At 46.0% G+C, this 14,341-nt stretch overlaps 1 protein-coding gene across 4 annotated transcripts in view; it reads right to left on the bottom strand.

Annotated features, from left to right (window-relative positions):
- The window catches only part of LOC110532104 (DNA (cytosine-5)-methyltransferase 3B), a 64,918-nt gene that overhangs the window by 31,479 nt on the left and 19,098 nt on the right, over positions 1-14,341 (bottom strand). For all 4 annotated transcript variants that reach the window (XM_090184329.1, XM_090184328.1, XM_090184326.1 and 1 more), the window contains exons 2-7: positions 14,119-14,229; positions 6,347-6,482; positions 5,107-5,198; positions 3,759-3,935; positions 2,358-2,525; positions 1,630-1,788 (exon numbers count right to left, since the gene is read on the bottom strand). In XM_090184329.1, the coding sequence (XP_090040455.1) occupies positions 1,630-1,788; positions 2,358-2,525; positions 3,759-3,935; positions 5,107-5,198; positions 6,347-6,482; positions 14,119-14,178 (792 nt within the window). In that variant the 5' untranslated portion in view covers positions 14,179-14,229. The remainder of the gene's footprint in view (positions 1-1,629; positions 1,789-2,357; positions 2,526-3,758; positions 3,936-5,106; positions 5,199-6,346; positions 6,483-14,118; positions 14,230-14,341) is intronic.

The raw sequence follows: 14,341 nt of genomic DNA on the forward strand, positions 1-14,341 counted from the left end.
GCCCCTGAACAGGCAGTTAACCCACCGTTCCTAGGCCGTCATTGAAAATAAGAATTTGTTCTTAACGGACTTGCCTAGTTAAATAAAGGTAAAAAAAAAACTATTTTTAAATTGTCATGCTGAAACAGGAAAGGGCTTTCCCCAAACTGTTGTCACAAAGTTGGAAGCACAGAATCGTCTAGAATGTATGCTGTAGCGTTAAGATCTCTCTTCACTGCTACTAAGGGGCCTAGCCTGAACCATGAAAAACAGCCCATGCCATTATTCCTCCACCAAACTTTACAGTTTGCATTATGTATTCGAGCAAGTAGGGTACTCCTGGCTTCCGCCAAACCCAGATTCGTCTGTCGGACTGCCAGATGGTGATGCATAATTCATCATTCCAGAGAACGTGTTTCCACTGCTCCAGAGTCCAATGGTAGCGAGCTTTATACTGCTTCGCATTGTGCATAGTGATCTTAGGCTTGTGTGCGGCTGCTCAGCCATGGAAACCCATTTCATGAAGCTCCCAACAAACAGTTATTGTGCTGACGATGCTTCAAGAGGTAGTTTGGAACTTGGTAGTGAGTGACAGACGATTTTTACACGCTACTCGTTTCAGCACTCGGCGGTCCCGTTCTGTGAGCTTGTGTGGCCGATCACTTTGCGGCTGCTCATAGATGTTTCCACTTCACAGCACTTACAGTTGACCGGGGAAGCTCTAGCAGTACAGCAGTTCAGTACAGGCCATTCTACTGCCAAGGTTTGTCTATGGAGATTGCATTGCTGTGTGCTCAATTTTACTCACCTGTCAGCAACGGGTGTGGCTGAAATAGCCAAATCCACTAACTTGAAGGGGTGTCCACATACTTTTGTATATATAGTGTATGTGGGTTTTATGTTCTGATCAAGATGATTCAATCACAATCTGATCAAGATGATTCAATCACAATCTGATCAAGATGATTCAATCAGAATCTGATCAAGATGATTCAATCACAATCTGATCAAGATGATTCAATCACAATCTGATCAAGATGATTCAATCACAATCTGATCAAGATGATTCAATCAGAATCTGATCAAGATGATTCAATCACAATCTGATCAAGATGATTCAATCACAATCTGATCAAGATGATTCAATCACTATCTGATCAAGATGTGTCGCATCTACACATGGTATTAAAATGTCTATCTTATCCAGCCACTGTGACTGCAGATTTCCTAGTCCCTCCCTGTATGCAATTTTTTGGCATATAGATAATATTGATTTATTTTAAGATAATTATGAAGGCAATGGTGCTACCTGTCAATGATTTTAGAAGCCGGTAAAATTATGATTTAAATAGTTTCACCATCTAGATCTGTTTACACTTGATTGATATCCAGATACAATTTGTGCCTAACTATCTCCACAGGGAATGCATCTTTTAATCATCTACACCAGTCTAAAAATGTGGGCACAATCAGAATGTGGACAAGATCAGGACAAGGACACATGTTAGCACCAGGTATAAACATGGCTTTTGTGCATGCTGGCCCTGATAATACAGCAGACTTTATGACAGACTTAGGATAACACCCAAAATGTTTCGCTCGCCCAAAACAATGACGGAGGGTTGTGGAACCCACGTCCTCAATGCTCACCTCAGAGAACTTGCCGTCGCCGAACCACTGCAGCCACCTCATGCCATGCGTGGCCTGTCGTTTGCCCGTAGCGCGCCAGGTGACCACGATGCCTGGCCACCAGGAGAACCCCTTAATCTTCCCCCACACTAGCTCCCCAATACCAAAACCCTTGTTGTCCTGCGAGGGGAAGAGAGGGGGGGGGGGGGGGGGGGGGGTTTAGAGGGGTAAAACGGGGTGTGCGTGTGAGACCTGGATTTGGAGTTTGAGACGGGGGAGGTCTTAGCTTCCATGGGACATGTCAGTGCATAGATACACTGCCAGGTGCACATAATCATAATGGATATACCGCTGCTAGGGGACTGCGGATACGGGTTGGTCTCCAACCACACATTACAAAGACTCAAGTCTTACCATGAGAATGTTACACTTCATTCACTTCATGTGCCACCGACTAACCACACGCCACACAGCTGTGTAGACCTGTGAGGTTGCCGGCATCAAAGGGTGCAGAGATGTACAAACACACACAGGTAGCCATGCTCCACGCACACACTCTCTCTGCAGGTGGACAAGCAGAAGACGGGATGAGAGACCTCTTTGATCTCCTCCCCTTTCTTTCTGTTTCACCTTCAGTCCCTCTTCTATTGGCCCTATATTCACTTTTCTTCCATTTCTCCCTTCTCTCACCCCCCTCCCCCGCTCTCCCCTTCTCCCTCTTATCCTCTCCTCGATCCCCGTTCAGTTACCTTGTACTCCGGCTGGCAGGCAATCTCTGTGGCATGGGAGATCAGGGAGGTGGAGGAGGTGGAGGTGCTCTGGGCCGAGTCCTTAGAGTCCTGCTCCAGGAGCTCCAGGGAGGGGCCCTCAGGGACCACGGACACCAGGGGCCCGGGGCCAACACCGCAGGCCAGGCTCTGTGGAGCGAGAGAAAGGGGTAGGGAGGGAGATAGGGAGGGGGAAAGGCAGGCACAATGCATAAAACGTTAGTTGGGGTGTATTGTATTGCATTGGTCATTACAACCTGTCTAACTACAGTGTAAAGTACACAATGTTACCAAGTAACTGTTGAACTTGTATGTGTTTTTTGTGGTTTAAGTTGGTCCTGATGTTCTCTGCTCTACCCAACCCTATTTCTCAGCGCCATCCGTGTGTGTTTTAGACCTCTTGACTCAAATGGACTCCCACACCTACACAGCTAATTCAGACCAACACCTTGAAACCTGCTCAAGTGTTCTTTTCTCTTTCCGATTCAATTAAGATTCTCAGTGGTAACCGAACCAAAGCAACTCTTCATGCAGGTACTGTGACAGAGGGACAGACGGAGAGGGTATGAGAGAGAGAAAGAGACAGCGAGACAGAGAGCGAGGGAGAGCGAGAACGTAAAGAGAGTGAAAGGGAGAAGGAGAGCGCAAGAGGGAGAGAGAGAGAGAGAGAGCGAAAGAGAGGGAAAGAAAGAGATCCCAGAGAGGCGCCAAACGTTGTCAACGCCGTCACGAAGCGGAGACGGCGAGGACTTAAGTAAGCACTTCTGGAATCTCATCACGTGGCGGACTGCGGACAATCATGTTTTAACTGGCTCCCGCTGCAAAGAAGAGGCTTCAGAAAATAAACACTGAGGAAAAAGTGGGTGAGAGAGAAATAATCACCACAGCCTTTCAAACAAAGGCAGCACTTACGGTGTTATGTCTCCAACGATTTGGTTTGGTTTAGCTCTACCTACCCACTCATATCTCCTGTGTGTGTGGGTGTGTGTGTCTGTTTGACTGGTTGAGAGTGACAAGTCATGTTGGATGGTGTGTTTCTACAGGTGCTGACTTGTCATGTCTCAGAGAACTGAGAGAAGACGCAGAGAGAAACATGTATTGCCTTTTGAGGCCAAGAGTCAGAGAGACTGCCAAAAGCATGACTACCTAGTCATGTCATCGCTAATGCGATTGACACAATGTCTTCTTTTAATGTCAAAAAATAATGTCTCAGGTACTGTTGGAACAAAGTAAAACATTTATTAGGGGGTTAAAAAGATGATTGTAAATAATGAACTGTAATACAAAAGATCAGAGCTGAATATTTTGACAGACTGGATAGGATATGCCCTGGGAGTTATCGTGTCTGTTCATTACGTTGTTGCACATTCAGTCTAGTCTCACCAGAGAGCTGCTGTGGTGCTCCAGCCTGCTCTGGCATCCTCCTCCTCTCTGCTCGCGGCTGCGCGGTTTGTTGTGAGGGGCCAGCAGACCGGCCTGGAAGATGGTCCTGGGAGAAGGTCTCTGTCTCAGGCCCGAGCCCGACTCCGAGGCCCCCACCCCTGCCACCTTGGCCTTCTGCTGTAGAAAAGACACAACACAACCCTTTCACTCAACCAATAGGTACCAAGGGGAACAAGATCCAGGCAAACACAGCGTCAGAGTCGTGTTTAATAGGGCAAGTGTTTAAAAAAACACAACAATCTGTGTTCTCATTGGGCAATTTCAAGTATCGCCTCGCCGTTTCAAAACGTTTCCACCAACTGTACACAGCTCAGGTTTCAGCATTACCAGCCGTGCTTGTCTTGGTTCCAGGGTGCAGGAGGAGTGTGAGAAGAGGCTGTCTGGCTATGAGATGATCATCATCAACGTTCAGGTTTCGGTTGATGAGAGATGTGTGGTTATATCAAAGCTGAGTTGATACCAGCAGTGACCCTAACAGTTAGAACCAGTTAGTCCTGCTGTCTGCCAGACAGACAGACAGTTATTTTGGTTTACGGGTCACAGGTATGACAGTGACTGGGGGAGAAAGCTGGAGCAGTGTGTGTGTGTGTGTGTGTGTGTGTGTGTGTGTGTGTGTGTGTGTGTGTGTGTGTGTGTGTGCGTGCGCATATATCTATATCAGGCAGGGGTCTTCAACCTTTTCTTGACCAGAGTCCCCCTCCCAGACAAAAAATAATTATAATAATCACAAGTCTTGTCTTATCAGGTGAATGCAAGGATAAGTAATTCACATTTAAAAAAATAAAAAAAAATAGATTTGGTAGATAGTTTGTCATTATTTTGAACTCCTCACATTACAATTGGAAGAGTAAGTATAAACTTTAACATAGCCTCTTAGCTAGAACAGTAATGGGCTCAGAGCATTTTCCCTACGAGCAGCTGGTCTAGAAAGCTAAACCAGCAGCCAGCGGCTCGACGCAGCCTATTCCCAGGTGCTTTTTCAGAGCCTTTGTCAGATACGCAAGTGAGTGTAAATGGCTCCAATGAGTGTAATTTGCTCAATATCAGGAGGTGAGAAATAAATAATAATTGGTTAATTCTGTTGCTGCTAGCGATATTCATAACATTGAAATACATTTTTAAAAATGGGGGGGGAAAGAAGATATTTGTCCATGCACAAGTGGGTAACCTGTACGAGTATGAGGTGTATAATGAAAATGTGTTTTTTTCATATCCCAACTCCCCCTGAGACACCCTCAGAGTGTGTGTGTGTGTGTGTGTGTGTGTGTGTAGTGTGTGTGAAACTCACCTCACTGTAGGTAGAGTCCCAGCTGCACTCCTCCTCTGAGGACCTCTTCCTAGTTCTCTTTCTGCTGCCAGACAACTGATTCACATCTGAGTCTGGAGAGAGGGGCGGGGGGGGAAAGAGGGAGAGAGAGGGGGGGCAAGAGGGAGAGGGCAAGAGAGAGAGAGAGGGGGGGCAAGAGGGAGAGAGGGGGGCAAGAGGGAGAGAGGGGGGGCAAGAGGGAGAGGGCAAGAGGGAGAGAGAGGGGTGGGGAGGGCAAGAGGGAGAGAGAGGGGGGACAAGAGGGAGAGAGAGGGGAGGTGAGAAAGTGAGAGAGAGACATGGGATACAAGGTAAAGATGGTGACTTAAGCCATCCGCCTGCTTCCCAGTCAAAACAACTCAGTATAATTTGTTCATATATTATAATTATAAAACATTTTAAAAAATAGTTAACTAGGCAAGTCAGTTAAGAGCAAATTCTTATTTACAATGACGGCCTAGGAACAATGCCTTGTTCAGGAGCAGAACTAAATATTACTTACCTTGTCAGCTCGGGGATTCGATGCAGCAACCTTTCAGTTACTGGCCCAACGCTCTAACCACTAGGCTACCTGCCGTCCCAAAATTACACTGACATTTTGTCATGTTTTTTTCCCGGTTTGGACTTCGGTGAGTTTTTTTCGGCTGTTCGGACACACAGCATTCTTTCTGGAGGCAAGACGAAGTTCGGAGCCGAAGTCTACGCCCCTTCAACTGTGTTTGGTCAACAGTGGGGATTCTTCAATAAAGTCTTTGTCATTCAATGAGAGACCACCCATTTTCAGACACCAAACGACTTAGTTAGATGTAAATAAGATCTCTTCGGCAAAAACTGAAAAATTAATGACAGATTTCTTGAGTTATCTTAGATTAATTTTGACTATTTTGAGGAAGTGTATATTGGTTACGGCGTCTCAAAATGGACAAACAGTACGATTGGTGCTTTTTCTTGTTTTTCAAGCGAAGGTCTTTCCAGGGAGTATGCCAGCACACTCGAACTGAAGCATGCTGACCCCTTTATACAAGCACAGGTTTCAGAGATTGTGTGAGAAGGGTGAGGGTTGAGAGGTGAGAGAATGATGTAACTCAACGCGGTCAGAAGGTGTGATGTGATAACGAGATCAAAGGCCTGAAGTCAACTGAGAGGGGTGAAAGCTTTCCGAGAATGTCCAGTGTGTGTGTGTGTGTGTGTGTGTGTGTGTGTGTGTGTGTGTGTTCCGGACCTGCAGGTGAGGCAGCATCTCCATTCTGCTTGGGGCTGAACGGGGAGTGAGGTTCGGCCAGGGTCAGCGGGCTGTTCTCATTTGTCATCTCCATGCCACTGTCGTCGGCTGCAGGCATGTCCCCATTCACCTCAGCCTGGGGACGACAGGAGAGGATCTATCAACACACAGCACTCAACAACACTATGGAAAACAGACGCAACGGTCATCGTTTTTTATAATAATTTTTTTTACAATTCTAATAAATACAACAGTTGGACAATGGATGAAGAAACTCCAAACTTTTAGCATTTTTATAATCCATCAGATATTGACTGAATTGTAGCACATAAAACATTTTACTGGCATGGACAAATAATGAGGGATTTTGGTGGGAAGGTATTCAATTTATTGTCAAACATGGCCTTTTTATTTTATTTTAGAATGAATTCATATATAAATGTTCATATTGTATCAGGTATTGTTTTATTATGGTGTGTTAAAATAAAGAAAATGATATGTGCCTAATTTGCATAAATACATTGGGCATATTGCATATATGACTAAATTAACATAAAGGGGTGGGACAGGGCTGAAACCACCAAACACTTGCTCTGTCTACCCTACCTGCACTCACCTGCTCTGTCTACCCTACCTGTACTCACCTGCTCTGTCTACCCTACCTGCACTCACCTGCTCTGTCTACTCACCTGCTCTGTCTACCCTACCTGCACTCACCTGCTCTGTCTACCCTACTTGCACTCACCTGCTCTGTCTACGCACCTGCTCTGTCTACCCTACCTGCACTCACCTGCTCTGTCTACCCTACTTGCACTCACTTGTGCTGTCTAGACTGCCTCATTAACTATTGTTGTTGTTAAGGTCTTTTGCATAATTCAATAGCAGGATACGCTCAGATTAAAAATCAACACGCCTGTCTCTAGATAACACCTATCTAAACATACTTTACATTGTTTGCGAGATCAGACATAATATCACTGTAGTCCAAGGGCACATGTTAGGAAGTTGCTTTCATTTCAGCACATATCATTTGAAAACATTTCATCTGCACTAAATTATTATTTTGTTAAACTTTTTTTTTAAAGTACACCCATCAAAATAAAGTTATCTTTCTTCTCTATTTGGTGATGTATGTGTCGAGACGTTGCATTCAATCCCAGACAAAGCTTTAGCGTTCCTATAGACGGAAAGACAATGTATTCCATTGAGCACATTTCTGCCATTAATAACGGGGTGTGTTTGACAGGTCATTACAAACATTTCCGCGGACGTAATGCTTACGGGTAAAACGACAGGCACAAGCAAAACTGTGTTAGTGTTACTTCATTCAATTCAGCCACAAGAGCATTAGTGAGGTCGGGCACTGATGTTGGGCGATTAGGCCTGGCTCGCAGTCGGCATTCCAATTCATTCCAAAGGTGTTCGACGTGGTTGAAGTCAGGGCTCTGTGCAGGCCAGTCAAGTTCTTCCACACCGATCCCGACAAACTATTTCTGTATGGATCTCGCTTTGTGCACGGGGGGGCATTGTCATGCTGAAACAGGAAAGGGCCTTCCCCAAACTGTTGTCACAAAGTTGGAATCACAGAATCGTCTAGAATGTCATTGTATGCTGTAACGTTAAGGGGCCTAGCCCCGAACCATGAAAAACAGCCCCAGACCACTATTCCTCCTCCACCAAACTTTACAGTTGGCACTATGCATTGGGACAGGTAGCATTTTCCTGCCATCCTCCAAACCCAGACTCATCTGTCGGATTGCCAGATGGTGAAGCGTGATTCCACACCCCAGAGAACGAGTTTCCACTGCTCCAGAGTCCAAAAATGGCGAGCGTTACACCACTTCAGCCGACGTTTGGCTTTGCGCATAGTGAACTTAAGCTTGTGTGCGGCTGCTCGGCCATGGAAACCCATTCCATGAAGCTCCCGACAAACAGTTATTGTGCTGATGCTGCTTCCAGAAGCAGTTTGGAACTGGGTAGTGAGTGTTGCAAACGAGGACAGATGATTTTTTTTATGCGCTACGGGCTTCAGCACTAGGTGCTACCATTTTCTGGTCTTGTGTGGCCTACCACTTCGCGGATGAGCCATTTTTGCTCTTAGATGTTTCCACTTCACAATAACAACACTTGCAGTTGACCGGGGCAGCTCTAGCAGGGCAGAAATTTGGCAGAAAACTGACTTGTTGGAACGGTGGCATCCTATGACGGTGCCACGTTGAAAGTCAATGAGCTCTTCAGTAAGGCCATTCTACTGCCAATGTTTCTCTATGGAGATTGCATGGCTGTGTACTCAATCTTATACACCTGCCAGCAATGAGCGTAGCTGAAATAGTTGAATCCACTAATTTGAAGGGGTGTCCACACTATATAGTGTAGCTCAAAATTGGTATTATTTATTTCATACAGTCTCTTTCGCTCATCTTTATTAAGGGTGCCAATAATTATGGACGTGACTGTAGATACAGAGATTATAGAATGGACTGAGAAGAGTGAAAGCATCTATCTGACATCTTTAGATTGTCACACCTCTGTTGCAATGACAGGGAACGCGGGGCTGGGATGGGAGGAGGGTGAGAAAGGAGGGTGAGAGAGGAGGGAGGTAGGAGGGTGAGAGAGGAGGGAGGGAGGGTGAGAGAGGAGGAAGGAAGGAAGGAGGGTGAGAGAGGAGGGAGGGAGGGGGTAAGAGGGGTAAGAGAGAGTTCACCAAAGTCAGGCTTCCTCCTGAGGGAGCGTAAGCCCTTGGCCTTGGAACAATGCCGGCAGCTGTGGTTTATCAGGAATCTTCCTCTGGAATGCCAGACTGAGACACGGTACACTTCCCACCACAGCTGTCCTCCGGTGGCACTGTCACTTGCCAAAGCTAACGCAGCCAGCCAGCAGACACAGGCCAAGACACAACCCAACCTAGACCAGGCTAGCACACAGCACAATAGCACAGCAGTACAGCAGAGCTGAGTACAGTTCAATACCATACCTAGGGCCCTATAAAATCTGTGTTGCGGAAAACGTGCATGGAATCACGGAATCCAGACATAAAAAATAATAATAATATTAAAATAAAATAAAAACTTTAGTAGGAAATCAACTAAATGTATTGAACTTAATCAATTGGGTGCACACTGCCTGCCATCCAGGACACCTACAACACCAGGTGTCGCAGGAAGGCCAAGAAAATCATCAAGGACCTCAGCCACCTGAGCCATGGCCTGTTCTCCCCACTTCCATCACTCAGACGCGTGCAGTCATGGGTAAAACGAACAGACTGGCCAATAGCTTCTACCCCCAGACCATCAGGCTGCTGAATAGCCATCACTAGTCAGTTACCTACCCCCTCCCAACAGACAATTACCCTGCCCACACACCAATGGACATTCATCACTGTCACGGTTGTAAACATGTATATATTCTACATTTTTTATTTCATAGTTTCATTCACTCCTGCACTGTTGGGAGCTCGGCGCTTAGGAATGTCACTGTACACTGCAACTACACCTGTGCATGTGACTAAATAAAAACATCTCATCTAATCGAACATTCATTAATTTGCCCAAGTTAATCATACGACATGAACAAAATGCATCAGTGATTTCTATTGTCCTGCGACTTTGTGAAACGGCACAGGAAGAGCCCTGTCTGTGTGTGTCGTGTGGTGCGCCTATGTTTAGTCTAAACTTTGAGTAGCTGTTCGTGGTAATGCTAATGATCACCATTTTGCATTGAATCCAGTAGCCATTTGTTTTGCAAACTCTGCAATCACATGAGCGCTACAGAATCACTGGTGTACACTACAGAAAACACTGGTGTACACTACAGAAACACTGGTGTACACTACAGAAAACACTGGTGTACACTTCAGAAACACTGGTGTACACTACAGAAACACTGGTGTACACTACAGAAACACTGGTGTACACTACAGAAACACTGGTGTACATTACAGAAACACTGGTGTACACTACAGAAAACACTGGTGTACACTACAGAAACACTGGTGTACACTACAGAAAACACTGGTGTACACTTCAGAAACACTGGTGTACACTACAGAAACACTGGTGTACACTACAGAAAACACTGGTGTACACTTCAGAAACACTGGTGTACACTACAGAAACACTGGTGTACACTACAGAAACACTGGTGTACACTACAGAAACACTGGTGTACACTACAGAAACACTGGTGTACACTACAGAATCACTGGTGTACACTACAGAAACACTGGTGTACACTTCAGAAAACACTGGTGTACACTTCAGAAACACTGGTGTACACTACAGAAACACTGGTGTACACTACAGAAACACTGGTGTACACTTCAGAAACACTGGTGTACACTTCAGAATCACTGGTGTACACTACAGAAACACTGGTGTACATTACAGAAAACACTGGTGTACACTACAGAAACACTGGTGTACACTACAGAAACACTGGTGTACACTTCAGAAACACTGGTGTACACTACAGAAACACTGGTGTACACTACAGAAACACTGGTGTACACTACAGAAACACTGGTGTACACTACAGAAACACTGGTGTACACTACAGAAAACACTGGTGTACACTTCAGAAACACTGGTGTACACTACAGAAAACACTGGTGTACACTTCAGAAACACTGGTGTACACTACAGAAACACTGGTGTACACTACAGAAACACTGGTGTACACTACAGAAACACTGGTGTACACTACAGAAACACTGGTGTACACTACAGAAACACTGGTGATTTGTTGTGGACTTAGAACATTCAATTGAGTTGTTTTTCTGTGTGACTTTTGAGAACAAAAACCTGAAGAAAAAAAAACGGATTTTGGGGAAAGACTAAACGGAATCAGGCAAAAAAAATTCAATAGATTTTATAGCGGCCTACATGCCACACAGTGTGTTCTCTCTCATTCTGGAAAACCAGCACTACCAAGCAGTTTCTCTCTCTGGCTGCTGTGCCCTTGTGTCCTTCTCTCTCTCTCTCTCTCTCTCTCTCCCTCTTCTTCTCTCTCTCCTTCCCTCTCCCGCTCTCTCTCTCTCCCTCCCTCTCTCTCTCTCTCTCTCTCTCTCTCTCTCCCTCCCCCTCTCTATCTCCGCTCCTCACAAACTTAATGGAGGAGAAAAGAGAGCCCTCAGGCTGTGAGACTCATTCTGACGCACATGCAACAGTGTGTCAGCCCAAATTGCGTTTCACCAAAGCCAACCTGGGCCTCACACGCAGGCAGCGCAGCACAGTATAATATAGTAAGGCACAGTACAGTACAGCCATAGGTCCCAATGAACTCAACTCACCCCGGATACAGCCATTATTAAGTCATACAGGGGGCAGAGGTAGAAAGAGAGAACACAAAGAGAGACAGACAAGAGTGAGAAAGACAGACAAGAGAGAGAGAGAGCGAGAGAGATAGAGAGTGACACATCCAGGCCGGGGGGGGTCAGTGCCAGAGTTTCTCTCATTAGTGAGATTAGTCCTGAGAGAGTCGCCTTGTCCCAAACCAGGACACCCCTCTGCGTGTGTTAACGCTCCGTCTGCTACCCCACCCCCCTGTCTGCACCCCTCCTCCACACATCTGTCTAGGAGAGCGCAGGCAACTTAGGAAACATATCGGTGCCTGACATAAGACAAAGCATGTATGGGTTCATTCAAAGTGTGTTGACAGATTGCGGAGCAACACCTTTGGTTGATCTGCCTGGGGGGGGGGGCAGAGGGGAAGGAGATGTTAGGAAAGACTATGCAGAGTCGGAGAGAGAGATTGGCCCTTTCAATGTACCCACACCCGAACCTACAGTATTACACGCACACACACACATACAGCATTGCATTACAAGCACACACACCTTTCGAACACATTTACAATACAAGTCACTGGCTTGCCATGTCAAGGTGCTTAGCCGACGTCCGTTAATCTCATTCTCACAGTCTAGACTCGCTCCGCCTGCTCGGCACAAAGGCACCAAGATAAGAACATGACAGAAGCCATAAACGGAGAAGTTGGTCAACAGACACAACGCTTAAGACAACATGTCTGTGTTTTAACTGCTTTCCATAGAACAAACGCTCTGAGATCACAGATTCATACAGCTGAGGACCAGACTGCAAGGCCGATCTAGAAACCATGGAAACTCCCCATTGGAAAAGCATGTAGAAACCCGAGAGCGAGAGAGAGAGAGAAAATAAAGAGCAGGTCCTTCTGGTTTGAAACAGGTCTCTCTCTCCATCGAGCTGTTCCTTGATGCCCTGAAGAGCGATCACACTCCAGCTTACGGGCAGCAGACACAAGCCCGACGCCACACTCCCACCCTGCTCTAACACGGTCGGACACCACAGAAGAGAACTTGCGACGTGTATTACGATATGCCGATTGATCGAGACATTCGCCCATAACAACATTTTTCACCATAGCCGGGGTTGTCCCATTTGACCGGCTGAGTCTTCGACACAAACTCAAGTAACTGTATAACTACATAACCATTTGACTCGTCCAGCGACTAAAAGTAACTAACGGTATAATCCAGAAATGAAACCCAAAACCTAACAGGCAGAGAATGCTATTGGGGCTGCCTGGAAGTCAACATTCTTCCAACTCTAATTAACTGGGCAGATAGATTGTCCTGCTGAACGGAAAAAGAGGGATTTGAGGGCAAAACCAATACAACCGAAACTATCACAACTGTCCCAATGTATCATGATCCAGTTCTGTGCGAGAGCGTTAGTGGTGGAACCAGAAGGAGTGTTATCCGAGCAGCGAGAAACTATGAGATTCTCAACTCTTGGAGCCGGGGGGCATATCTCATCTGATATGATGTGAAAAACCACCTGTTGATGGAATTGCAGGGGGGGGGGGGGGGGGCTTTGTAGGGTGAAAACACGGCGGTAATTTGCTGTGAAGTACCAAGCACTGCAGTTCCCCAATACAGGAGAGGGGTGTGAAGACAGGTAACAACACATTAGTAATACTGCAATACCAAGAAATAGCAATGGGTGGAAACAACAGCCACCTGAAGTCCACACTAGAGCGAGTGTTAATTCGGAACATAAAGAGCCCACTGTGATGATGGATCTCACCACACACACACACTCCTCCTCTTCCATTTCCTCTTTCCCTCTCTCTCTCTCTCTCTCTCTAAAGAGGCAGCTGCCCTGGCTGCTCCATGAAAGGCTATGACACATCCAGGCCAGATGTACTGTGAGAAGTTGCCAGTTTGCTCTCTGAGGCCAAATGATTATGCACATTCAGCCTGGGAGGCTGGGAGACACAGAGGCAGGCCAGTTGACTGGGGGAGGGAGCAGAGGCCTGAGGCTTCTGGCAAACACAGGAGGAAGAGGAGGAGGAGGGGCAGACACTAAAGCCAGGCAGATGAGTTACCATGACATGAAGGGTGGGTTGACAACATCATGACAATGTGTTCGCATCTCGAAGCTGCCACGTGGTAAACTGTAGATGGCTCCCTTCAGCTAGTTTTCATCTTGTTCTTGATACCACCTTCTTGTTTTGAGGTCTTTTGACTTATTTGTCAGGTCTATGCTAATATGGCTCAAATTCGCTAGCTAGCTAACCAACAACTGTAATGATGTATTTGAGAGACCACAAATGCTTATTGTGCATTTATGTTTTCAATAAACATTTGGGGACAATATATAGTATAGTATAACAGTGCTCAGAATGGTGGTGTGCATTTTGGAGCAAAAACCAGTGGAAAACGATGTGAACCGTGGATATTTGGTGACTTTGTTGGCAATAGCACCATCAGAAGACCTAAGCCCCCCCCTACTTACTGTTGCCGTCATCTTGTCACTCTCCACCATGATGGCTGAAGAATACTTGTTGGATGGCATTACTGTTGTAGTTGTGTTCTTCAGGGATTGTTCTTTTGTTTCTCTTCTAACCTGGAGGTAAACCAGAAAAACAATGTAGCAGTTAGGAGAGTGCACGAAACAGCACATTTAAATGTGCATTATTTCACACAATTGACATACATTTCCCATACTTCCCCCCTCT

This window comes from Oncorhynchus mykiss, chromosome 9 (genome assembly GCF_057628025.1).
Source record: "Oncorhynchus mykiss isolate SJ-2025 chromosome 9, ASM5762802v1, whole genome shotgun sequence".
NCBI lineage: Eukaryota > Metazoa > Chordata > Actinopteri > Salmoniformes > Salmonidae > Oncorhynchus > Oncorhynchus mykiss.